Below are 26,037 nucleotides of genomic sequence, written 5' to 3' on the forward strand. Positions count from 1 at the left end.
AAATAGCCTACAATGTTATTTACAAACTGTCTCCTACAACACGTACAAAATTGTGTATTGTTACTATTTTAAATTCCTTAAATTATAATTATTTTTTGTTGCGTTGGTTATTTAAAGTCGTTATCCAGAAATTATTCGCTTCCTGTGCTTATTTGATTGTTCCCAACAAAAAAAAAGTAAAATAAAATAAAATAGTAGGCCGCTAAATACATACACACAGAGTCAATGACGTTGCGTTACATTAATTGGAAGTTAAGTTGCGATCTGTATCTGACGAATAACCTTTGATTTAAAACTGATAAGTCACTGTGTATTTTTATTCTCGATGATTCTGAGACCTTTAGAATTTGACGATATACCTACGAACAAAGTGCGTCGCTTGCAGTCATTCCTGAGTTGTCAGTGGTCCTTGACAGAGCAGATCAATTTTATGTTGTTGTTTTGTGCCGATAAAGTGTTGGTTATTGCGGTGGAGCGCAGCTGTAGATAACAGTGTCATTCATAACATTCCTGTTTGTTGTGGCATTGGAGACTCCAATTTCCATATTTTGTTGCGAAAAACTACGAATCCTAATAGTTTTACGCTTTTTAAAATTTTGTCAAAATGACTTCGGTAATTACCATTCCCAGTAAATTACCGCTGCTTGTTACTAATGATGAAGTGCTGCTGCCAGGATCATCGAAAAAATTTACCATAACTGACCCGAGCAAGTAAGTGTGAATGGTCATTGAATTGTTAAATCAATCCCATCCAACTCGATAACATGAGATATTTGGCGGTTGTCTATATCACAGAGATAATGAAATCAGTGCGAGATAATTTCACTGAATGTAAAATTTGTAAACCATTCTTTAGCCAAATTTCTGTATACAAAACGTCTATTTATTTATTTTGCTCCATCTTTGAGCATTTCTATGGAATCGATGGCGTCATAGGGAGAGTACATACATTGTACAAACACATGTACTAGTAGTAATACAAGGCACATAAATTATACGCTAGAGAAAAATTTCGTAATTTTACAGTACATAGAAAATAATATACAGAAGTATCAAATAACCTATTGTCATACTAATTTAAATACAAAATAGTTAATAGTTAATTATCTTTACAATAACAAGTATGATTCAAATCTGTTACCTTAACTTAGCTGTTCATTGCGTATAAGACCACAACACCAAGAAATCTGTTTCCAATATGTTCTTTTTAGTTGGGTTTAGAGGTGTCAGCTGAATAGCAGAATTGATCATCAGTTGCCCTGTTATGATAACTTAAACTTAGAAGTCCTCATTTTGATGGTAATATGTAAATGCCTTAATGTTGTTCGTAATAAATCATAAAAGTGAGTTTGAAACAAAATGTGATACGCATACCACAAAACAAAATATAAAAATAACTTACATATGAAGACAGAGAAATCTTCATCTTCATGTGTGATCTTTTACCACAGGCTTAAAGGATACTGAGAGTTCCCAGAAATACAGTAGTGGTGTTCATTAGCTCCCTATCCCCCCCCCCCCCCCCCCCCAGATAACCATGCACATTAGTAATTAGTACACTGCTTTCTGGGTTTGGGGAGGCGCACTGGCCCCATATCGAATCTGGTGGGGGGATTAACAACAAGGGCTGGTGTGTTGGCCAGCTTCGTTGTAGTGTTTAGGTGGTTTCCCATATCAGACTGGATGAATACGGAGCTGTTACTCACATTCCACCTCAGCTGCAAGCTTTGCAAACATTTTGAATACATGCTCACATTTTCACATGGATAACACTAGACCCACAGATGGGGTACACAATTTCCATTTGGGTGGGGGGGGGGGGGGGGGCAAAAGGTGTGGTGACAGGAAGGGCACCTGGTCACTCTCTGTCACCAACATTGGGAAGTACTCTTTAACATGCCAACATGGTAAAAATACAGGATAAGGCCAGGAGAAGGTAGTAGTTCATTAGCGTCCACTCCCAATCACAATTTACCTGAGAATATGGATAGGGGTTCAGTGAACAGCATATATTATTAAATGTATAGTAATAGGTCATTCCATTTCAAGTGGCTCATATTCAGATAAGGTCCCCACTCCACTACCTTCAATTTTAATGTAATTTTTATAGGATGTACAGATGGGATGTAATTGAAGCAGTGCCAAATTACACCTCCACGAGTAGTATGGTTGGGCCACTAGCCACATTTTTGTAAAGGCTAATTTTATGACATTACAACAAATGAATGAATCAACTTTGTTTTACCATTGCTCAGTATCTAAGAGATCCATTTTGCTGAAACTTTGTGTTCCTGTTCACCTTTTTGGGTACTGTAGCTCAGTTGTAGAACTTTATGGTAAATTCATCATAATGCGCTAAACAAATAGCTCCTAAATCTTGTCATAACAAATTTTGACTATACTTTATTGGCTTGTATATACTGAAAGAACAACTGTCTGAAGCTGAGTCTTTGCTCATCTGCAGCTTGTAAACATGTCGGAAAGCTCTTCAAGGGGCACCTAAGTTGCTCAAATAATAGCAGAGTTATCTAAGTTCAAAGTCTACTAAAAAATTTAAGTAATCAGTTTTGGCTCACATTCAAGAGGTCAAACCTCGAAAGAGATCACTTTTAAATCTGATTTTTCTGGGCACCAGTGAAGAGAACTAACTTTGTTAGATCAGAAAAAGTTTTTTTCTTATTTTTGAGATCTTCCATTTAAGAACAAATAAACTTATGTTTTCATTGCTTGGAAAATGAAGTCGCACAATCTTGTGTTGGCCCATGGTGGCTTTGCCACTACCAGTCTTGCTCTGTATGGTTCCCAAGCCATAATATTTCAGTTCTCATTCATTCAGTTGCTGAAATGTGTTATTAATAGCAATTACAGTTCATTTTAGCAAGCTATAATGTTGGCCCATTCCTGTTGTTGATGGAGCTGGAATGACAGAAATAATGTATTGGTCTGGAATCCAACAAACATCCTGCTCTGTTGGGCAATAGAATGAATATGCAGGTCCACTGGGGTGCATGAAACTAAGACATCATTTTCTTTGTCTGAAATTTGAGAGACATTACCACAGTCCACCATTTTCCATTAGTAAATACAAACACTGTCTTGGCCTGGTCATAAAGCTGCAATATTTCTGTGAGAAACTGTTGTTTGACTTTGGTTAGCATTTGCCACAAAACAATTTGTGTCATTGGATACTGTTCTAATACAAACTTGCTTTTCATTTAATGGCATAAAGTGATGATTCTCTCGTGTTCCTGATACTGTGCAGTCATTTTTGAACCTTTCTGCCTTCTCAGTTTTTGATGCTTTAATTTCTTTTTTTGAAACAAAAATGTATTGGATTCCATTGATATTATATTTTTTTGTACAGTATTTAACCAAATCAGTTGGTATCAAAATATGGTCTTCAGTTGGTCTTTGAAGGCTTGCTCTTGCTGCAAGGCACTTTACAGTTCTTCCAACTCCGTCACATTGTGATTTTCCATGGCTTGTAGCAAAAAAAAAAAAAAAAGTTCCATTCAGTTGAGATTCCAGAGTCGTTTTGATGGTGGCAAAGAGTCAGAAAATATTTTAGTTTTTGTACTGTTCTGCTGACCCATCACTGAAGTAGTAAATATGTATGATCTTTCCAAGGTGACACTTTGGATCTCCTATTAATTTCACTATAAAAGCTTGTACTGTGATTGCGTCACGCTTCAGGCTGTCACTTATTACACAGTAGCTGATGCTGTTTATGTCCAAGTTATTTCTGAAGTACATAACAAATGGGTGTAAAGTTGCTTGTCTGTTATTGCAGTGAAAACTTTGAGCTGCATCAAAAACCATTAATATGATGAATTTTTGGCTTGAGGTTTTCTTATGTGTTCTTTAGGGCTTCTTTAGGTGCTTTGCAATACAATGAAGAGTGGAAAGCTTGTAAATTTGTGAAATCAGATCTTCAATAAAATCCTCAGTGGTTATCTGCTTTGCTTGTAATGTATCTCTGTCAGTGTGCACCCACTGTTTGCACTCATCTATATCATCTGGATCACTGTCTCCAAAACTGCTTTCTAAAAACTGTCGCAGAAGTTCTTTTCCTGGACAGATTTCACACCGATGAAGCATGTTGTCTTTGGATTCCAAATCACACATTGTTTTAGCAATCACTTTTTTCTAATCTTGTTTAATTGGGCAGTTTGCAAGCATGAATTTTACATAGGCCTATTGGTGTAAAGTGCAAAAACAGACTGAGTGGGTTGCTGCAGCTCCTACAGTGATCACCATTTTGGCCTCAATTCACAAAATTTGGAAAATCCAATTTCAGGCACATGCTGATGTCAATATGCTGCAGATATTTATTTCAAAGTCTTCAAAAGAAGGTATTTTTGCATCAAAACTTCCTTCCCATCCATTCTAAATGGTACACAGTCCTTTTTACCTGGACAAATATGGCCAAATTTTTCATTTTGGAAAAATGTTACTACTTTTTCATTTACAGCATCTAGAATCCTTCTTGCTACACTTGTTCTTAGGCAGAGCTAATGCACAATGTTCTGCCTTTAACTTCCTAGCTGCTTTGTCCATCCTTTCTGAAAAGTGAAGTTCTTGCAGTGTTTCTTTTGTAGTCCAGCTTTGAGCAACTAATGTCAAAATCTGCTATTTTTCAGGCTGCCTTGACAATTAAAACTTTTCTTTCAATTCTTTAGTCAGGTGCTTTTAATCTTCACAATCAAGACATGCCTTGCTTGCACTAGATGTTTGAAAATCTGTTGGGTTGAAGCTTTCAGCAGCAGCAGTGTTGTTCACAATTGCCTCTTGAGTTACACTTATGCTTATTTTTTCATTTTGAATAGCCTTTGGCATACCTTGTTGATACTCTCTGAAATTTTGGAGGGGAGACCCCAAAAGCAATTAGACTTGCATAGAGTAATTCTGCTGGATGTAACTCTGCTTCATTTTCTGATTGGGATGAAGAATGACAGAAATCTTTGTGCTTTTCTTGCTGAAATTCTTTTTCTACAATTAGACAGATATTCTGCCCGGATTTCACATTTCTTTGTCACACCTTTGAATTGCTTTGCTGTTTCTACATTAACAATCTGCAAAATCCATTTTTGGAGTTGGAAATTATATGTGTGGACTCCACAGCATATGACAATATATAACAAGTTAATGGGCAAACACATATGTAATATGAAACCAGAAATTTTAAAAATGTGGCTACAGCAGATTCTGTGGGAGAAATGCTAGTATTCTACAGAAGACTTCATAGAGGATGAAATGATAATTTGAGCAAAGAGTAATTAAGTGTTAGATTTTATTGTACATGTGTACAACAAAATTGGGGATAACAGAAGCGTCCGATTCCACCCCTCTGCTTTGACCAATGACATCACCAGTATGGCGGAAATGACAGTTCCCAACAACTCCCATACCGCTCCTATGACGTTATCACATAAACATAACAAACACAGAAATAGATCCAAAAATATAAGAAAACTAATGGGACAGGTGGGGGAAATTGAGGGTTTTAGGGTGGAGACAAAGTAAATATAAACACACACCACTACACCAAACGACAAAAAACACTAAAATAACAAGATCCCACAACCTTCCCAAATTCCACTACACACAAAAATCCACTGGTATCGATCACTTCCCTTGACCTATATAGGTCAATAGAAACAACCAATACCACACTATAAATCTCAAAAATTTTACCACCACCACAATTAATCATACAAAAAGAATATATATATAACGAAGTTTGTGTTTGTTTGTGTGTCTATTGACCTGCCAGCACTTTTGTTTGGTAAGTCTCATCATCTTTATATATTTTTTCATGGAATGTTTCCCTCAGAGAGAGAGAGAGAGAGAGAGAGAGAGAGAGAGAGAGAGAGAGAGAGAGAGAGAGAAACATTCCATGTGGGAAAAATATATCTAAAACCAAAGATGATGTGACTTACCAAACGAAAGCGCTGGCACGTCGATAGACACACAAACATACACACAAAATTCTAGCTTTCGCAACCAACGGTTGCCTCGTCAGGAAAGAGGGAAGGAGAGGGAAAGACGAAAGGATTTGGGTTTTAAGGGAGAGGGGGGGGGGGGGAAAGACTTACCTTAGGGGGAAAAAAGGACGGGTATGCACTCGCACCACACAACGCCGCTGAGCCCAGGCACTGTGCCGCTAACGAAGCGATTGCCTTTGGTGACATCTTTTGCAATAACGACTGCACGAATCAACGGTATCTCGTAAGGAAAGAAAGAGCAGCAGCTGCCGCCGAGCCCAGGCGCTGTGCCTAACACGCAGAAGGTCCCCGGTTCGATTGCGGGCAGAAACCCATTTTCGTCGCACTCAGCAAGACACTTGCTACGATCTCTACTGTGACCATTTAAATCAACTTCAAACGTTCCTCCAGCAGGGTGCACATGGCTCAAATGAAACATGAAACGGTTTCAGAACTGGTTGTCGGATTTTATCGCTGACTTGGAGGCCTGGAAATGCGTGAAACAGCCGCCTCCATGCGATTTGTTACCACACCGTTGTACAAAACGCAAGGGCTCGTCCGGGATTTGAACCCGGGACCTCCTGCACCCGAAGCAGGAATCATACCCCTAGACCAACGAGCCTATTCGTTCCGAAAACGCACTGCATGTGAATGACGCCACCTTTAATGGTCTTTGATGGTATATATATATATATATACACAAAAGACATAAGAAAGTAATTTACCAAGATTCACACACGACGAACAGAAAAAAAACTACAATAACGTTGACATAACAAAACCAAAATCTTTAACTCACTTAAAAATATTCTGCTGAAAGCACAGTCACTACTGATACCACACATGTGCAATGCAGCCACGCAAGTGAACACCATACGCCACATAACACGCTACCCATAAACACACCACCAGAGAGAACCACCGACCGCAACAATGTGCCACCTATAAACACACCACACACTCAAACTAAACCGAAAACATCACCTAACACATAAACACACCACCAGTGAGCATGATGACATCACTCTCACAAACTAAACTCGGCGCCGTCGTGACGTCACACACCACAACAGCCTTATGTCACGGGTCAAAGCCAACGGGTGGAATCGGATGCTTCCATTTACCCCAAAATTGTATTATTATTATGATGCTGTTTTTTTAACACCAGTTATTCTTTCTTTATGGTGCAATTTTGCCACAGTTTTGATGGGTCTCCGGTACCAGAATCAAATAATGTGGACTTTATATGCTATGAGGTAAACACAAGTCAATTCACAGAATAGTTCTGTACACGAAAAGTTTTACAACAGGATCTCTGTAGTGTAGGAGTCATACTTGTCAAAAAGTATTGCTTTGTGATGAAAGCATATTTGTGCATTTTCAGTAAGACTTATTTCACTTCTTCGGTTGAGTAATTCTTGTTCTACTGAAAATTCTTTGATATGTTTGAAGCCTTGTTGGTGTGTGTATATGTTTTCAGGTGACACGCATAATTATCTGCAAGACCAGTGCTACATGGCATTGAAACGTCTTCGATATCCATTAAACTACAATTCAGTTTTACTTCCGATTGTCTTTGCTTTTAATGTTTAATAATGTAAAAGTTCTGTGTATTTCCAACTGGGAAAAATTTAACAGTCAAAGATTGTGAAAACTTTCATAGGGAAGTGAACAGAAAAAGAATTTAAATGACCAGATAAACATTTCTAAAACTTCAGACACCTTCAAATAATTTGTACTTCAGAAAATACATGTTTATGTAGTAATGAGAACAGACTTTACATCATATAAAAAAGCACACATTTAATCTGAACATTCTTCACTACACGAAAGTGTGCTTCAGAATCATTGTTGAAGCCTGTTTTTAAACTCCATTGTTGCCCCTAAACTTGTCTGTCTCAAAAACAAAAACAAACTACTTCTGAGCTTTGTGACACACTGACAGGTTGCAGATGAGTAAAGAATCAGCTTCAGAAGGGTATCCTTTCCGTAGATACAAGCTGATAATGTATGATTAGAATTTGTTACGAGAAAAATTATGAGCCACTTTGATGGCACATTATCATGAATTTACCGTAATTTGACCTTTAGTTCTGCAACTAAGCTATTGTGCCCCAAAAGCTGAACAGGATCATGAAGTTTCAGCATGATAGGACTTTCAGATGCTGAGGAATGATAAAACGAAGGTAATGATTTTTAAATTGTGATGTCAAAAAACAAGGCTTTACAAAAAGGTGCTCAGTAGCCCAACCATACTACTTATGGAGCTGTAAATTGGCAGGGCTTCATGTAAGTTCTGTATGTACGTCTTGTAAAAATGTCATCGATATTGGAGAGGATCAAGTGGGGACCCTTAGGCCACTTATCATGGAATGACCATAATTTAGGAACAGGAGCTGAAGAGAACCATTGAAAGCAAAAGAACTTTTTTTGTTTTAATGTGGCTTCTCTACTGATTACTTAAACTTTTAATTTGCACCTTTTTTAAAGTATAAGGAATGGAAAAACTAGTAGAAGCCGACCTCGGGGAAGATCAGTTTGGATTCCGTAGAAATACTGGAACACGTGAGGCAATACTGACCTTACGACTTATCTTAGAAGAAAGATTAAGGAAAGGCAAACCTACGTTTCTAGCATTTGTAGACTTAGAGAAAGCTTTTGACAATGTTGACTGGAATACTCTCTTTCAAATTCTAAAGGTGGCAGGGGTAAAATACAGGGAGCGAAAGGCTATTTACAATTTGTACAGAAACTAGATGGCAGTTATAAGAGTCTAGGGACATGAAAGGGAAGCAGTGGTTGGGAAGGGAGTAAGACAGGGTTGTAGCCTCTCCCCGATGTTATTCAATCTGTATATTGAGCAAGCAGTAAAGGAAACAAAAGAAAAATTCAGAGTAGGTATTAAAATCCATGGAGAAGAAATAAAAACTTTGAGGTTCGCCGATGACATTGTAATTCTGTCAGAGGCAGCAAAGGACTTGGAAGAGCAGTTGAACGGAATGGATGGTGTCTTGAAGGGAGGATATAAGATGAACAACAAAAGCAAAACGAGGATAATGGAATGTAGTCGAATTAAGTCGGGTGATGTTGAGGATATTAGATTAGGAAATGAGACACTTAAAGTAGTAAAGGAGTTTTGCTATTTGGGGAGCAAAATAACTGATGATGGTCGAAGTAGAGAGGATATAAAATGTAGACTGGCAATGGCAAGGAAAGCGTTTCTGAAGAAGAGAAATTTGTTAACATCGAGTATAGATTTAAGTGTCAGGAAGTCATTTCTGAAAGTATTTGTATGGAATGTAGCCATGTATGGAAGTGAAACATAGACGGTAAATAGTTTGGACAAGAAGAGAATAGAAGCTTTTGAAATGTGGTGCTACAGAAGAATGCTGAAGATTAGATGTGTAGATCACATAACTAATGAGGAAGTATTAAATAGGATTGGGGAGAAGAGAAGTTTGTGGCACAACTTGACCAGAAGAAGGGATCGGTTGGTAGGATATGTTCTGAGACATCAAGGGATCACCAATTTAGTATTGGAGGGCAGCGTGGAGGGTAAAAATCGTAGGGGGAGACCAAGAGATGAATACACTAAGCAGATTCAGAAGGATGTGGGTTGCAGTAGGTACTGGGTGATGAAGAAGCTTGCACAGGATAGAGTAGTATGGAGAGCTGCATCAAACCAGTCTCAGGACTGAAGACAACAACAACAACAACAACAACAACAACAACAAGGGGAGTATGCCAAACAACCTTAGCAAATAATGCAGCGATGCTGTCATTGATGATAGGTGTTTTGAAGTGATTTGCAGAAGCAATTGATTATAACTGTATCTCTGTGAAAGAGTAGGGCTTGTAATAACTAGAAGTTATAAAATGTGAAATATGATTTCCTTATCAGGGTAAAAATAAAAAAAATAAAAAAAATTAATAATGCTTGCTGCATCTGTGGTGTTTCATAAGATGATCACAATGGGAGATTCCTGTGAGCTGTTTGTCACTCATGCCAAAATGCAGTGATTGGCTTACTTTGATGAGTTTTACAATGTGTACCACCAGTCTGATTTCAAAGTAATCATCTCTGAGATATGGCTCAGCCAAACACCTCCTCTGACTCCACCTACATGCTTCTAAGGGTTAATTGTGTAACTATGATGCCCTACAAAAGTGCTGTTTAGGTACTTCATTGCAGGATATAAACAATGAGCTGACACTGGACAATAAAGTCTGCGAATTAAGGCACAGAGTTATTGCAATGTCCCTAAACGTTCTGTCAGATTGAAAAGGGATCCTACTCCATGGCTGACTATAGAGCTGCACCAGATAATAAATAAATGTGATTCTGCATGTAGAAGATTCAAGTGAAATACAACTCCAGAACTATAGGAATTATACAGAAAGCTGTGAAACAAACTGAAGCAAAATGTGCATAGTGCCAAAATCATACATGCCTGCTCTGTTGTAGGCAGATTGTTGAATTCTGCAGCACTGTGGAAAAGACTGTGCAACTTCTGCATAGGGAAGGCAAAATCTGATAGTTTCCCAGCCACTGCAGATGTTTTAAATAATTTTTTTCCTGAACAGCAGTCGGTTCCCAAGCTGTGAAATGAACTGTTTATTATTTGGCGATTGTTTCCAGTATGAATTCTGGAAACAGTTCCAGGTTGTGGCTAAGCCATGTTTTGGCAATATTCTTTCTTCCAGAAGTGGTGCCCAGCGTGGTTTGCAGGAGAACTTTGTAAAGTTTGGAAGGTAGGAGATGAGGAACTGACAGAAGTCTGGCATACAGTTTTAATGTATGAGGAAGTTTCAGATCAGCACACGCACTGCTGCAGATTTAAAATGTATACTGGAGGTAACATTCAAATAATATATGCACAGTATAACTAGGCACTTTCCTGGACATGGAAAAATTGTTGGAAGTTGGGTGACTTTCGGCGATTTCTAGTTGACTACTGTATTGGTTATGCTTCCTGTACTCTGTGAAAAGTGCTAAGTTATATTTTCTGTATAGTCTATGCAAAACTTCCTGCATTCACATTTTTAGTAGTTTTTGGGATTGGCTAGTAATGTGAGAAACAAACATTGTGAACTGAACGTATAGCATAATTGGAAGCTGTTAGTATAAATCAGACCCATCTGGCATTTTAAGTTGCAGTTTTGCATTTTAAGTAGGAAGGACAATAGCAGGGAATGGTAAAATAGTTTTAAGATTTCATGACAAATGACTCTGGGCATACTTGCCACTTGCTACTGTGCAATATCCATTATGCTTTTTGTGTTTCTTTAAACTTATACATCTGCATGCGTGATGGGGCTGGTTGTGAATTCGGTTTGGGAATATTCCACCCACACTCCTTTGGAGTCATCTGCCTTCACAAGCCCCTCTCAGGGTATGCCTTCACTGTTTTCAAAGATTTGGATTAAACTTGTCAAACAGAATAGCATCTAAAGGAAGCTGCCGAGATGAATACTCTGCAAAATTAACTGTGGATACTGAACAATTAATTGGCTGTGTCACAACAGTGAAACCGCTTCCAGAATATGTGGTTCATATTACAAACACCATCTGTCCTATTGTAGATTCATCTGGCCTATACTCTTCAGAACTACATAGGAGACAGCCAATTTTCGAATTGAATAAGCAGCCCTGCTCTGCAGACAGTAGCCTTTGTGCAGCCTTGCACCCCCCCTGCGGGTTCGGGGGTTAGAATAGGCCCGCGGTATTCCTGCCTGTCGTAAGAGGCGACTAAAAGGAGTCTCACATGTTTCGGCCTTATGTGATGGTCCCCTCTCGGGTTTGACCTCCATCTTTCTAAATTATTCCGAAGAGCGAGCCAATTGGGGAAGGGCGCCTTACATGGTGCACTGTATCCGTCGTGCAATTAGACCTTTAGCCGTCTTTCTCGTCGTTGCAATGGTGTCCCGCTCGTTTTCGATCTCTTGGGCGATTACCACACTGCACTCTGCAGTGTTTCTTTTAACTGCGACGACGACCTTGGCCATTTTTGCACCTAAGATCCAGCACGGTAGCCAGCCCGTTGTGGTGGGGCCGCCATGTACCCTCTTGGTTGTAGCCCCCTGACAACACAGGGATCGCTCTACTGATGCCTGCGCCGTTCACTCCCCACGTATGCCAAGGAGTAGATGCCCATCTCCCTGGGGCATCAGGACTCCCGGCAATGGCCATCCTGCCAGGTGGCTATTGCTGCGGCTGGGTGGCGCCCGTGGGGAGGGCCCTTGGTCGGAGTAGGTGGCATCAGGGCGGATGACCCGCAATGAAGCGTGGTACATCATCTCTCGCTGGTGGGCCACCACCAGCAGTCTCTAAGCGATCGAGGTCTAACCTCAACGGCAGGAAATACGATCCACGTTCATTTCCCTCCCTGGCCACTCCATGGGAGGAACGTATGGCAAAAGAAGGCAGTGGAGACTATTCACCCCGGTTCCTTGTGTGTACGCGAGTTGATGGGGAATCGTTTATGTCAACCAAGCCCCAGTTTTTTGTGGAGCATTTAGAGGACAAGTTCGGGGAGGTGGAGGGCTTGTCCAAGATGCGCTCTGGTTCTGTGCTCATCAAAACGGCATCCTCTGCCCAGTCACGGAGGTTGCTCAATTGTGACAAGTTGGGGGATGTTTCAGTTAACATCACGCCGCATAAGAGTCTGAACATGGTCCAGGGTATTATATTCCACAGGGATCTTCTTCTGCAGTCCGACGATGAATTACGCGCCAACCTCGAACGACGAGGTGTTCACTTCGTCCGGCGCGTCCATCAGGGTCCGAGGGATAATCAGGTAGCCACCGGTGCCTTCATCTTGGCCTTTGAGGGTGATGTCTTACCCGAAAAGGTTAAGGTGATGGTTTACCGTTGTGATGTGAAGCCATATATCCCTCCTCCGATGCGGTGTTTTAAATGCTGGAAGTTTGGGCACATGTCATCTCGCTGTACTTCCAGCATCACGTGTCGGGATTGTGGACGTCCTTCGCATCCTGATACTCCATGTGCCCCGCCTCCTATCTGTGTTAACTGCGGAGAACACCATTCCCCCTGCTCGCCGGACTGTAGGATCTTCCAGAAAGAAAGGAAGATAATGGAATATAAGACCCTGGACCGCCTGTCCTACACCGAGGCAAGGCGGAAATTTGAGCGGCTACATCCTGTGCCAATGCCAACTAGTTATGCCGCTGCTGCAACACCAGTTCGATCTCAGCTCGGTCAGCATTCACCGGCCCCCTTGGTTGTGGGGGGCACTTCACTCCCTGTTGCTCCTGCTCCATCTACTTCAGGAGCAACACCACCCCAACCACCGGGGACATCTGTTCCCCCTTCACAGCCGGAGAAGCGTGAGCCTTCTTCGGCTCCTCTCGCTCGGAAGGGGTCCCTTGGGACCCTCCCATCCCAGGCTTTGCCCAGTGCCAAAGCGGACACCCGCAAGGTTGTCAAACAACCACCGGTCGCTGGTCGTAGGGCGTCACGGTCGTCTTCAGTCCCAGAGACTGACCCAGTGAGGCCCTCCCAGCCAGAACCACCTAAGGCTCAGCGCGCAAAGCAGTCGAAGAAAAAGGCTCCCAAGCATCCTGAAATTGCGGTGGCACCTGTCCCACCGCAACCCTCTCCCTCTGCGTCCGAAGATGAGGTGGAGATCCTGGCGTCCGCTGAGGACATGGATCTCGCCAGTCCCTCGGATGCAATAGATAGCTGTTGTCCAGGTGGTGACTCAGTAGCAGCAGGGGCCCCGGAGGCGTAATCTGCCTCCCCAGTCCCTTCACGCCTTTCCCATCCATGGCTAATACCATCCTCCAGTGGAACTGCAGCGGTTTTTTCCACCATCTACCTGAGCTCCGCCAACTTCTCAGCCGTCATCCTTTCCTTTGCATTGCTCTGCAGGAAACTTGGTTTCCAGCACTGCGAACCCCCGCCCTCCGTGGGTATCGGGGTTATTTTAAGAACCGAGCAGCTTATGAAAGGGTGTCTGGTGGCGTCTGCATCTATGTCCTTAACTCTCTTCACAGCGAGTTTGTACCTCTACAAACAGCTTTAGAGGCTGTCGCTGTTCGGGTGTGGACACCACAGGCTATCACCGTCTGCAGTATTTACCTTCCACCTGATGGTGTTGTCGCACAGCATGTCCTGGCTGCTCTGATAGCCGAACTGCCGCCACCTTTTTTGCTGCTGGGTGATTTCAATGCCCACAACCCTCTATGGGGTGGGACTGTCTCCGATGTTCGCGGTCGGGCCGTGGAGCATGTGTTGGCTCAGCTCGACCTTAGCCTCTTGAACACCGGTGCTCCCACGCATTTCAGTGTGGCCCATGGCTCGTTCTCGGCCATCGATCTCTCTATTTGCAGCCCTGGCCTTCTCCCATCCCTCCACTGGAGAGTGCACCCTGACCTGTGTGGTAGTGACCATTTTCCCATCTATTTGTCACTGCCCCAGTGTCATTCTTCTGGGCGCTTGCCCCGCTGGGCTCTCCACAGGGCTGACTGGCCAGCTTTTACTTCCGCTGCAACCATTGAGTCTCCCCCACAGGGTGACATTGACGAGGTGGTTCGTGTTTTAACCACGTCCATCATTTCAGCGGCCGAGGCTTCCATCCCCCGTTCTTCTGGCCTCCCTCGGAGGAAGGCTGTCCCCTGGTGGTCGCCGGAGATTGCTGAGGCTATTCGCGACCGTAGGCGGGCTCTCCAGCGTCATAGGCGGCACCCGTCTCTGGAGACCCTCATCGCCTTTAAGAGGCTCCGTGCCTTCGCCCGCCGTCTTATTGCACGGCGTAAGCAGGAGTGCTGGGAGCGGTATGTTTCCTCCTTGGGCTCCCGTGTTTCCCCCTCGCTCGTGTGGTCCCGGATACGGCGGATTTATGGACACCAGACCCCTACGGGTGTCCCTGGGATCTCTTTGGACGGCGCTGTGTGCACGGACGCTGCCGCCACTGCTGAACACCTTGCTGCGCACTTCGCTACGAGCTCTGCGACTGCAACTTATCCCCCCGCCTTTCGCTCTCTCAAGGAGCGGGCCGAGCAGACGCCATTATCGTTCCACACGCGTCGTTCTGAAACTTACAATGCTCCTTTCAGCGAGAGGGAATTCCTCGCTGCCCTCGCCGATTGCCCTGATACAGCACCAGGACCGGACTGCATCCACGCACAGATGCTGAAGCATCTCTCCAGGGACTGCCAGAGACACATTCTCGCGATATTTAATCGCATTTGGAGTGAAGGCGTGTTCCCGTCGCAATGGCGAGAGGGTGTTATTGTCCCCATCTTGAAGCCCGGTGCGGACCCACTGGCGGTGGACAGCTATCGTCCCATTACCCTCACCAACGTTTTGTGCAAATTGCTCGAACGTATGGTGGGGCGGCGTTTGTGTTGGGTCCTTGAGTCGCGCGGTCTCCTCGCTCCATCCCAGGGTGGCTTCCGTCGGGGCCGGTCTGCAGTGGACAATTTGGTGCGGCTGGAATCTGCTGTCCGTACGGCCTTTGCCCGACGTCAGCATCTCGTTGCTGTGTTTTTCGATCTGCGGAAGGCGTATGACACCACATGGAGGCATCACATCCTCGCCACATTGCATGAGTGGGGTCTTCGTGGTCGGCTCCCGGCTTTTATTCAAAGCTTTTTATTGCGCCGCTCTTTCCGGGTGCAAGTCGGTGCCACCTCTAGTTCCTCTTACATACAGGAAAATGGGGTCCCGCAGGGCTCGGTGTTGAGCGTCTCCTTATTTTTAGTGGCCATTAATGGTCTGGCTGCAGCAGTGGGGTCGTCGGTGTCTCCTTCTTTGTATGCCGACGACTTCTGCATCTCATTTAGCTCCACGACTACGGGAGTCGCCGAACGCAGGCTGCAAGTCGCCGTTCGCAAGGCAGCATCATGGGCTCTGACTCACGGTTTTCAGTTCTCTGCACCCAAGACTCGAGTTATGCACTTCTGCAGGCGTCGGACGGTCCACCCTCATCCTGAACTTTACCTCGACGGCCACCTGCTTGAAGTGGTGGACACTTGCCGCTTCTTGGGACTCGTGTTTGATGCCCGGCTCACATGGGTTCCTCATGTTACTCAGCTGAAGCAAAAATGCTGGCGGCACCTCAACGCCCTCCGCTGCCTTAGCCACACGTCTTAGGGTGCAGATCGCTGCACGCTGCTGCGGTTGTACCGAGCCCTTGTGCAGTCCCGGCTTGATTATGGGAGCCTGGCCTATGGGTCTGCGTCCCCCTCAGTGTTGAAGTTGTTAGACCCCATACACCACTGTGGGGTTAGGCTTGCCCCTGGCGCTTTTCGCACCAGCCCCGTGGATAGTCTACTGGTGGAGGCCGGGGTTCCCCCGCTGCGGATTCGCCGCCATCGTCTGCTCGTCGACTATGCTGTCCACGTTCATTGCTCGCCAGATCATCCCAATCGTCGCCTGCTTTTCCCTGCTATGGTCCTCCATCTGCCCGAACGGCGACCTAGGTCTGGGCTTTCCGTCGCTGTCCGCGTTCAGTCCCTGCTGTCGGAATTGGGTTCATTCCCTCTTCCGCCTCCCTTCCGGGTCCGTGCACCTACGCCTCCCTGGTGTTTGTCCCGGCCGTCCGTCCGTCTGGACTTGGCACAGGGACCCAAGGACTCGGTTCCGCCTGTGGCCCTCCGTCGCCGTTTTCTTGCTCTCCTCGCCTCATTTTCGGACTGTGAGACTGTCTACACTGATGGTTCCCTGGTTGATGGTCGCACTGCCTACTCTTTTGCTCATGCTGCTCATGTTGAGCAACGCTCCTTGCCGGCTGGCTGCAGTATATTTACTGCAGAGCTGGTGGCCATATTGCGCGCTCTTGAGCATATGCGTTTCTGCTCAGGTAGGTCGGTCGTCATCTGCAGTGACTCCCTGAGCAGCCTTCAGGCCATCGACCGCTGTTATCCCTCCTCTCCTCTGGTGTCCTCCATTCAGGAGACTGTTTCCGCCATTGCCCGTTCTGGTCGTTCGGTGGTCCTGGTTTGGACGCCCGGTCATGTTGGCATCCCAGGGAACGAACGTGTAGACAGGCTGGCCAAAGGGGCGATCGACGCCCCGGCTTTGGAGGTCGGCCTTACGGCTCGCGACCAGCAGATGGTGTTGCGCCGTAAGCTGATTGGGATGTGGGCTGCTGAGTGGCGTGGCATGACAGCCCCGAATAAACTGCGGGCTGTCAAGGGGACGACCGATGTGTGGCGTTCCTCCCTGCGGGCTTCTCGCAGGGACTCGGTAGTCCTGTGTCGGCTGCGCATCGGCCATACATACCTGACGCACGGCCATCTGTTGCGTCAGGAGGATCCCCCCTTGTGTCGGTGTGGGTCCCGGCTGACGGACGGCCACATTTTGCTGGAGTGTCCTCGACTGCGCACACTCCGGCAATCTTTTAATCTCCCGGGCACTTTGGCTTTGGTTTTATCTGACGATGCCTCCATGGCTGATGCCGTTTTAAATTTTATCCGTGGTAGTCCGTTTTATGGTTCGATTTAGGGAGGTCCTGCACCTTTCCTTTTCTGTGTCTTTTGTCCTTGTGTCTGTTGCTGTTCTGGTGTGCCGTGAGATGGTTGGCTCTTTCCCTTTTTTTGTTCTCGTGGTCAGTCACCCAGTCTCCGGCCGTCTTCCTTTCTTCTGCTTCTTTCTGTCTGGTGTTCCTCTGTCCTGTTCTTGTCTGTAATGTTTGTTGCTCCATTTGTGTTCTTTTAGCGCCTGGGGGGTCGTCTCCTCCCCCTTTGGTTTTTACCTGCTCCGTAGATTTTCGGCTCGCCTGATTTTGGAATGGGGGACTGATGACCTTCGCTGTTTAGTCCCCCTTAAACATCCCAACAACCACCACCGCAGCCTTGCAGAGTACCATGTAGTGAAACGGTCAGGCTCATGTGTAGACATGTTAGTAAAAACTCCCATCCTTTTGGATAAGGAGGGGAAAAACTGCAGCAGTTCTATTATCCTCAAGAAACTTGAAGCCAAATTTCTTATATTAAATTTTAGCAAACAACCCTTAATTTGTTGATTGTCTCCACTGCTGTTTCGTGGATGCTTGCACATTGTTGTAGGCTGTATACCATATATGACAAGACAAACTGATAATAAGTGAACAAGATTGTTGAATGTTGTCACATTGCCATTATTTATTGAGATAAAACAACGCTATCAACTATAGTGAAGTAGAAAAAAATTGCATTATAAATTTAAAAAATACAAAATACTATTATTTTATAAAGTATCAAACTTACTTGAAACAATTTTGTAACCCCTTCCACACCCAGCTCCAGAGGATTTACAAGTCTTTTGCGAGTATGTGCATGGTGAGCATGGGGCTCCAACCCATTGCAGTACTTCTTCCTTTCATGTGCTGCAATTTTGCTCTCTGTGTGATTTTTCTAACAGTGGAAACTCCGGTTAGTAATATCAACAGTGTAGGAAAAGACAGATTGCTACCTACTGTAAAGAAGACACGTTAAGTTGGAGACAGACACAATTAAGACACTTACATAAGCTGGGTGGCGCCCGTGGGGAGGGCCCTTGGTTGGAGTAGGTGGTATCAGGGTGAATGACACACAATGAAGCGTGGCACATCTCTTGCTGGTGGCCAACCACCAGCAGTCTCTAAGCGTTTGAGGGCTCACTTTAATGCAAACATGTATGAACCCAAATCATTCCCCTCCCTGGCCACACCACGGAAGGAATGAAAGGCTATGAATGACAGTGAGAAATATTCGTCCCGGTATCTAGTCTGTATGAGAGCTGATGGGGAATCCTTTGTGTCCATGAAGCCTCAGTTCTTTGTAGAGCATTTAGAAGACAAGTTTGGGGACGTGAAGAGCTTGTCAAAAATGCGATCCAGGTCAGTCTTGATGAAAACAGCATCCTCTGCCCAGTCACGGGCATTACTCGCTTGTAAGAAGCTGGGGGATGTTTCTGTTACTATCACGCCCCATAAAAGCTTAAATATGGTCCAGGGGATTATCTTCCACAGGGACCTTCTTTTACAGTCCGATGACGAGCTGCGCGCCAACTTAGAGCGATGAGGTGTCCATTTCATCTGGCGCGTCCACTGGGGTTCGAGGGATAATCAGGTTGCCACCGGTGCCTTCACCTTGACCTTCAAGGGTGACACATTACCCGAGAAGGTGAAGGTGATGGTCTACCACTGTGATGTTAAGCCGTATATCCCTCCCCCGATGCGGTGCTTCAAGTGTTGGAAGTTTGGCTATATGTCTTCCTGTTGTGCTTCCAGCCTCATGTGTCGTGATTGTGGTCATCTATCCCATCCCGATACTCCATGTGCCCTGCCTCCCATCTGTGTCAACTACGGAGACCACCATCCCCCTTGCTCGCCGGACTGTAAGATTCTACAGAAGGAATGGAAAATAATGGAATACAAGACTCTGGACCGACTGACCTACACTGAGCTGAGGGTAAACGGAAATTTGAACGGCTTTATCCCATGCGCATGACGTCATCTTTTGCCGCCACTGTCACTCCTGTTACAGCTCCATCTATTGCACCACATACAGTCAGCTCTCAGAGCCAAAGGGAGCCAAAGCTGCCCCCTTGATGGTGGGGGCCACTTCCCTCTCTGTTGCTCCCAGACCACCTACCTCAGGAGCAGCACCCCCTCAACCATTGGGGAAACCAGCCCTTCAGCCCTTCTAAGCCGGAGATGTGTAAGTCTTCTTCAACTTCTCTCGCTAGGAAGGGATCCCTTGGGTCACTCCGTTCCCAGGTTTCTACCAGTGGCAAACCAGACATGTGCCAGGGGCTGAAGAAGCCCCAGGTAGCTGGTCATGGGGCTTCATGGTCCTCTTCAGTCCCGGAGACTGAGTCAAAGAAGCCCTCCCAGCAAGGGCAACCAAAAGAACATCGTGAGAAATCAAAATCAAAGACCCCTAAGACTAAGGAAATTACGGTGGCACCCATTCCACTGTTACCTACAAGCTCTGCATCTGAAGACGTGGTGGAGATTCTGGTGTCCGCTGAGGACCTAGATCTTGCTGATCCCTCAGACATGATGGATGTCGCTCCCATCGGTACTCAATCGGTGGCAGCAGGTGACCCAGCAGTGTAATCTGCCTACTCGGTCCCTTCGCACCTTTCTCGGCCATGGACAATGTCATCCTCCAGTGGAACTGCAGTGGTTTTTTCCGCCATCTTGCTGAGCTCTGACAACTTCTCAGCCTTCACCCTTTCTTCTGCATTGACCTTCAGGAAACTTGGTTTCCGGTGATGCGAACCGCCGCCTTCTGTGGCTATCGGGGTTATTATAAGAACCGAGCAGCTTATGAGAGGGTATCTGGTGGCATCTGCATCTATGTCCTTCACTCTCTTTACAGCGAGTCTGTCCCTCTACAAACACCTTTAGAGGCTTTCGCTGTTCGGGTGTGGACGTCTCAGGCTGTAACTGTCTGCAGTCTCTGTCTTCCAGCGGATGGTGATGTCCCGCAGCATGTCCTGGTTGCACTGATAGACCAATTGCCGCCACCTTTTTTGTTACTGGGCAACTTCAACGCCCATAACCCTCTGTGGGGTGGATCAGTAGCGACAGGCCGAGGCAGCATCGTTGAGCAAGTATTGTCACAGCTCAACCTTTCTCTTTTAGGTACTGGTGCCTTCACACATTTCAGTGTTGTGCATGGCACCTACTCGGCCATCGACCTTTCGATCTGCAGCTCTAGCCTATTACCATCTGTCCATTGGAGTGTGCATGATGACTTGTGCGGTAGTGACCACTTTCTGATCTTTCTGTCACTGCCACAGCGTCACTCTTCTGGGCGCCCCTGCAAATGGGCTATGAATAAGGCTGACTGGGACTTGTTCACTTCCATTGCCACTGTTGAGCCTCTTACCAATGACGCCATTGATGCGTTGGTTCTCTCGGTCACCACCGGCATCATTACTGCCGCAGAATCTGCCATTCCCTGTTCTTGTGGGACCCCTCGGTGGAGAACTGTGCCTTGGTGGTCGCCCGAGATTGCAGAGGCAATTAAAGATCGCAAGGTGGGCACTCCAGCGCCACAAGCAGCATCACTCATTGGAACACCTCATCGCCTTTAAAGGGCTCCGTGCGCGAGCCCGCTGCCTCATTTGCCAATGTAAGCAGGAGTTCTGGGAAAGGTAGTCTCCACCATTGGCCTCCGGACTTCTCCATCGCAGGTTTGGGCCAAGATCAGGCGACTCTATGGCTATCGGACCCCCGACACAATTGTAAACCGCTTGGTGGAGCATTTTGCTCAGAGTTCTGCTTCTGCAAATTACCCACTGGCCTTCCGCTCCCTGAAAGAGCCGTTGGAACGTCGGAGCCTTTCATTTCACACGCGCCACCCTGAATCGTACAATGCTCCATTCAGTGAGTGGGAATTCCAAAGTGCCCTAGCCGCTTGCCCTGATATGGCTCCTGGGCCAGATCGCATCCACTGTCAGATGCTCAAACAACTCTCGGTGCACTGCCAGTGATGCCTCCTAGACCTTTTCAACCGTATCTGGGTTGAGGGTGAGTTCCCGTCGCAATGGCGTGAAAGCATCGAAATCCCCATGTTGAAAACCTGGCAAGAAACCACTGGAGGTGGACAGCTACCGCCCCATTAGCCTCACCAACGATCTTTGCAAGTTGATTGAACGCATGGTGAGCCGGAGGTTGAGATGGCTACTTGAGTCTTGCAGCCTTCTGGCTCTATCTCAGGGTGGGTTCCGTAAGGGCCGCTCTGCCGCCGATAATCTGGTGTGCCTGGAGTCTGGCATCCGTACAGCCTTGGCCTACCGTCAGCATCTGGTCACTTTTTTTTTTTGACATGTGGAAGGCATACGATATGACATGGCGACATCACATCCTCTCTATGCTTCATGGTTGGGGTCTTCGGGGTCCGCTCCCAATTTTCATACAAAATTTTCTGTCGCTTCGTTCCTTCCGCATGCAGGTTGCGGCCTCCCATAGTTCCTCCTGAGTTCAGGAGAATGGGGTACTGCAAGGATCTGTCTTAAGTATCTGCCTCTTTTTAATTGCCATTAATGGGCTCACTGCGGCGGTGGGAATGTCTGTCTCAGCTTCCTTGTGAGCTGATGACTTCTGCCTATACTTTAGCTACACTGTCATTGCAGCTGCTGAACAGCAACTGCAGGGCGCTATCCGCAAGGCACAGTCATGGGCTGTAGCACGTGGCTTCTAGTTTTCTGCTGCCAAGACCTGCGTTATGCATTTCTGCAGGCGACGCACTGTTCACCCTGAGCCATGGCTTTATCTTGATGGCGAACCTCTTGCTGTGGTGGAGATGCATCAGTTTTTGGGATTGGTTTTTGATACCCGGTTGACTTGGTTCACTCATATTCGGCAGCTTAAACAGACGTGCTGGTGGCATCTTAATGCTCTCCGTTGTTTGCATCACACCGGCTGGGGTGCCGATCGGTCTACCCTTCTACGGCTGTACCAGGCGTTAATTCAGTCCCGTCTAGAATATGGGAGCCTGGCTTACAGTTCGGCATCCCCTTCCGCATTGCAGTTGCTGGACCCCATCCTTCACAGCAGGATCCGACTCGCCACTGGAGCTTTCCGGACAAGCCCTGTCAACAGCATACTTGTGGAGGCAGGTGTCCCTCCATTGCGGTTCCGGAGCCAACGATTCCTGGCCACTTATGCTACACAAGTTTGTAGCTTGTCCGGGCATCCCAATTATCGTCTCCTGTTCCCTCAGTCAGTCGACCATCTTCCAGAACGGCGGCCCCGGTCGGGGTGTATGATTGCGGTTCGTGTCAGAGCTCGTCTGTCTGGGTTTGAGGTTTTCTCTCTTCCACCTCTTTTCTGGGCCCGTCTGCGTATACCCCCGTGGTGTGTGTCCCGCACGTGCCTTCGGCTCGATTTGGCACAGGGCCCGAAGGGCTCAGTCCCTCCTGAGGCCCTCCGCCACTGCTTTCTTTCAATCCTTGCTGCCTTTCAAGGCTCTGTCGTTGTGTATACTGATGGTTTGATGGTTGCTGGTCGTGTCGGTTATGCTCTTACTCTAGGGGATCATTATGAACAATACTCATTGCCGGCTGTCTGCAGTGTTTTCACTGCTGAGCTGGTCGCCATCTCTCGCGCCCTTGAGTATATCCGCTCCTGCACTGGTGAGACCTTCGTTATCTGTAGTGACTCCCTGAGCGGTTTACGAGCTATCAACCAGTGTTTCCCTCGCTCTCGTCTGGTGATGGCTATCCAGGAGTCCCTCCATACTCTTCACTGTTGCGGCCGCTCTGAGGTCTTTGTGTGGATCTTGGGTCATGTTGGCATCCCGGGAAATGAACGTGTTGACATGCTGGCCAAACAGGCTGTTGGTGCACCAGCCTTGGAGATTGGCCTTTTGGAGAGTGACCTCAGGTCCGTTTTGTGGCTGAAGGTACTTAGCACCTGGGGTGAAGAATGGTGCATCTTTCCTTCACCCAACAAACTTTGGGCCATCAAGGAGGCTACCGGTGCGTGGCGCTCCTGCTTGCGGGTCTCTCACAAGGACTCTGTTGTCCTCCGCCGGCTGCGCATTGGCCACACCTTGCTGACACACAGCTATTTATTGTGCTGCGAGGATCCACCTTCATGTCGCTGCGGGTCAGCTTTGATGGTGGTCCACATCTTGTTGGACTGCCTGCTTTTAACTCTGCTCAGGCAGACGTTTGCGCTGCCTGATATGCTTCCTGCACTTTTATCAGATGATGTTGTGATGGCAGATTTAGTTTTGAGTTTTATTTGTGCAGGGGGTTTTTATCGCTTGATCTAAGTTTTTGTCCTTTTTTTGTGTTGATTTTGGCCTTTGGCCTACGATTTTTGACTGGTTTTTAGTGCGTTTCTTGATGGTAGGCTTTTCCTTTTTTGTTTCTATGGTCGGCGAACCACTGTCACACTCGTTGTGATTTTAATTCCTTTTTTCTGGTCTCTGTCTGTGTCTTTCTGTCCTGTGTCGTCTCTTGTCATCTCCATTTTTTGTTCTTATTCTTTGTGGGTGTTTAAAGTTCATGGAAAAAGGGACCGATGGCCCTAATAGTCTGGTCTCTTCAGTCCCACAAACCAACCAACCAACCAACCAACCAACCAACCAATCAACTTATACTCGAGGACAGAGCCCCTGGTGCCAGCCTAGTTCACTTGTAGTATCTTGATTCTGGCTTCTCTCACTTTGTGCCCTAATTATACACCACGTAATTTGGTTAACTTATGTTCAGTCCCCACATATGAGTTTGACCAATACATTTTAAATTTTTATTACAGATTGCATGAGCCCTGTGGGAAAGATCGGCCAATACCCAATATGTTACTCAGTCCATGTTGGTCGGAGGGGGGGATCGGCATCAGGTACCCATATGGTGTAGTCCACTGACCATGCAGAGATTGTACTGTTGCTGCCTGAGACTTCATCTCCCTGTGCGTGCTGAGGAATAGATGCCTGTACATTTGGAGGCACCAGAACTCTGAACAGTAACCACCACACCAGGTGGGCTCTTCTTTGGTTGGGGAGGGATATTCGCATCCAGAAAATGTCAAAATCATGTTTTACCATTACGATGTGAAGCCATAGTTTTCACTCTCAGTGTGGTGTTTTAAACACCACTGCTTTGGGTGAATGTTATCCAGGTGTACATATAACCCAATTTGTGGAGACTGTGGCTGGCCACTTCACAAATATTCACCATGAATGCTACCATTGGTCTGTGTCAGTTGCAGGAATGACAAACCTCCCCAATACCCCAAGTGTACTAACGTACTCAAGAAATGTGAAATCTAGGAACCCCTCACGTTTTGAAGCTGGGAAAAAATGTGATCATTTGTATCCAGTTTCACTATTGTGGGCAGGTCATCAGCCAGGCTATATTTAGTCTCTCTTGACACTGACATCTGGTAGTCTCACAATTAAACTTTATGATCATGGGGGAATAGGGCCTCCACTCTCTTGTTCTCTGTGCTAGCATCTTTCACAACCATTTCCTGCTCCAGGCTGGAGAAGCAGCATCCACCTCCGGCATCTACTGGTGGCGGGGCTCCCTCTTTGGAACCCTGTCCCTGGAAATCCACAGATCAGAGGCTCGACATCAGCTAGTGGTTGAGTTAGCCACAGACTGGGCATCCCAGGGATGCCTGCTCTTCTTTCATTCCTTCATCCATAATTGATAACCCCACAAGGAACTTGACTGCTGAAAGTCGTGAAAGAGAAGAAGAAAAATTCTCGGGAGAAGGCTTCTCTGGTGAATTCAGTGATGACCACCCTCCAACTCTTCCAGGTTACTGTGCATCGTGTCAGAGCCGTACTTGCCCCAAGAGAACTTCCTACGGGGTCTGTACATTGATTTGTACAGATGTCATCAGCGAGTGGATTCTCTTCCCTGCTATGCTGGAAGCAGAGCAGTGTGAGTGCAGATGACCTCAGCGACCACCATTTTTAGTGTTCTTTTACGTTCAGGCAGGGCACTTACTTACCTGGAATGACCACCTTAAGCCAACAACTCTTCCCTCCTTTCTCCCTAACCGGGGATTTCAATGTACACTACCTCTTGTCGGATGTTCAACTAGTTTGTTTGGAAAGAAGCTTGTCAATCAGCAAGCTTCCTACCAGATGACGCCCTCTGACAGGAGGTAGTGTGCATTGAAATCTCCCTCTCCTCAATGAAGGGACTCCTATCCTCTTCAGCACTATCCATGATGCCTTGTCAGCTGTTGATCTTACAGTGTCTTCCCCAAATCTTGTGACTTCACTACAGTGGTCACTACATGATGACCTTTGTGACAATGACCACTTTCACCAATCTTGCTACTCCTTTGTCTCTAGCCAACAGACAATTTAATTTGTTAGGCTATTCAGATAGCCAGCTGACAGTTTTATCAGTTTTATACCTTTGCTGTCACCTTCCCATCCCCCAATCCCCTCCCCTCCCTGCCTATCTGCATGACTGCATTGATGAGGTTGTGAGAGACATCTCCAACACACCACTAGAACTCCTACTCCTCCTCCTCCTCTTACAGGTCCTCTCTGCCACTGGATGGTAACCATGATGGACCAAAGACATTGGAACACTATTGAGGACTGTTAAAGAGCTCTGCAACATCTCAAGCAACATCCT

The 26,037-nt window shown here is 46.1% G+C and overlaps 1 protein-coding gene and 1 non-coding gene across 2 annotated transcripts in view; one reads left to right on the top strand and one right to left on the bottom strand.

The window, feature by feature from the left end:
- Positions 1-238: 238 nt before the first annotated feature.
- LOC126092265 (lon protease homolog 2, peroxisomal-like) overlaps positions 239-26,037 on the top strand; it is a 112,542-nt gene continuing 86,743 nt past the window's right edge. The window contains exon 1 of the mRNA XM_049907780.1: positions 239-711. Within this exon, the coding sequence (XP_049763737.1) occupies positions 605-711 (107 nt within the window). The 5' untranslated portion in view covers positions 239-604. The remainder of the gene's footprint in view (positions 712-26,037) is intronic.
- Trnap-cgg (transfer RNA proline (anticodon CGG)) lies at positions 6,535-6,606 on the bottom strand. Its single transcript has one exon. It is a non-coding gene; the product is annotated as a tRNA-Pro (tRNA).

The sequence above is a fragment of the Schistocerca cancellata genome, chromosome 7 (genome assembly GCF_023864275.1).
Source record: "Schistocerca cancellata isolate TAMUIC-IGC-003103 chromosome 7, iqSchCanc2.1, whole genome shotgun sequence".
Classification (NCBI taxonomy): Eukaryota; Metazoa; Arthropoda; class Insecta; order Orthoptera; family Acrididae; genus Schistocerca; species Schistocerca cancellata.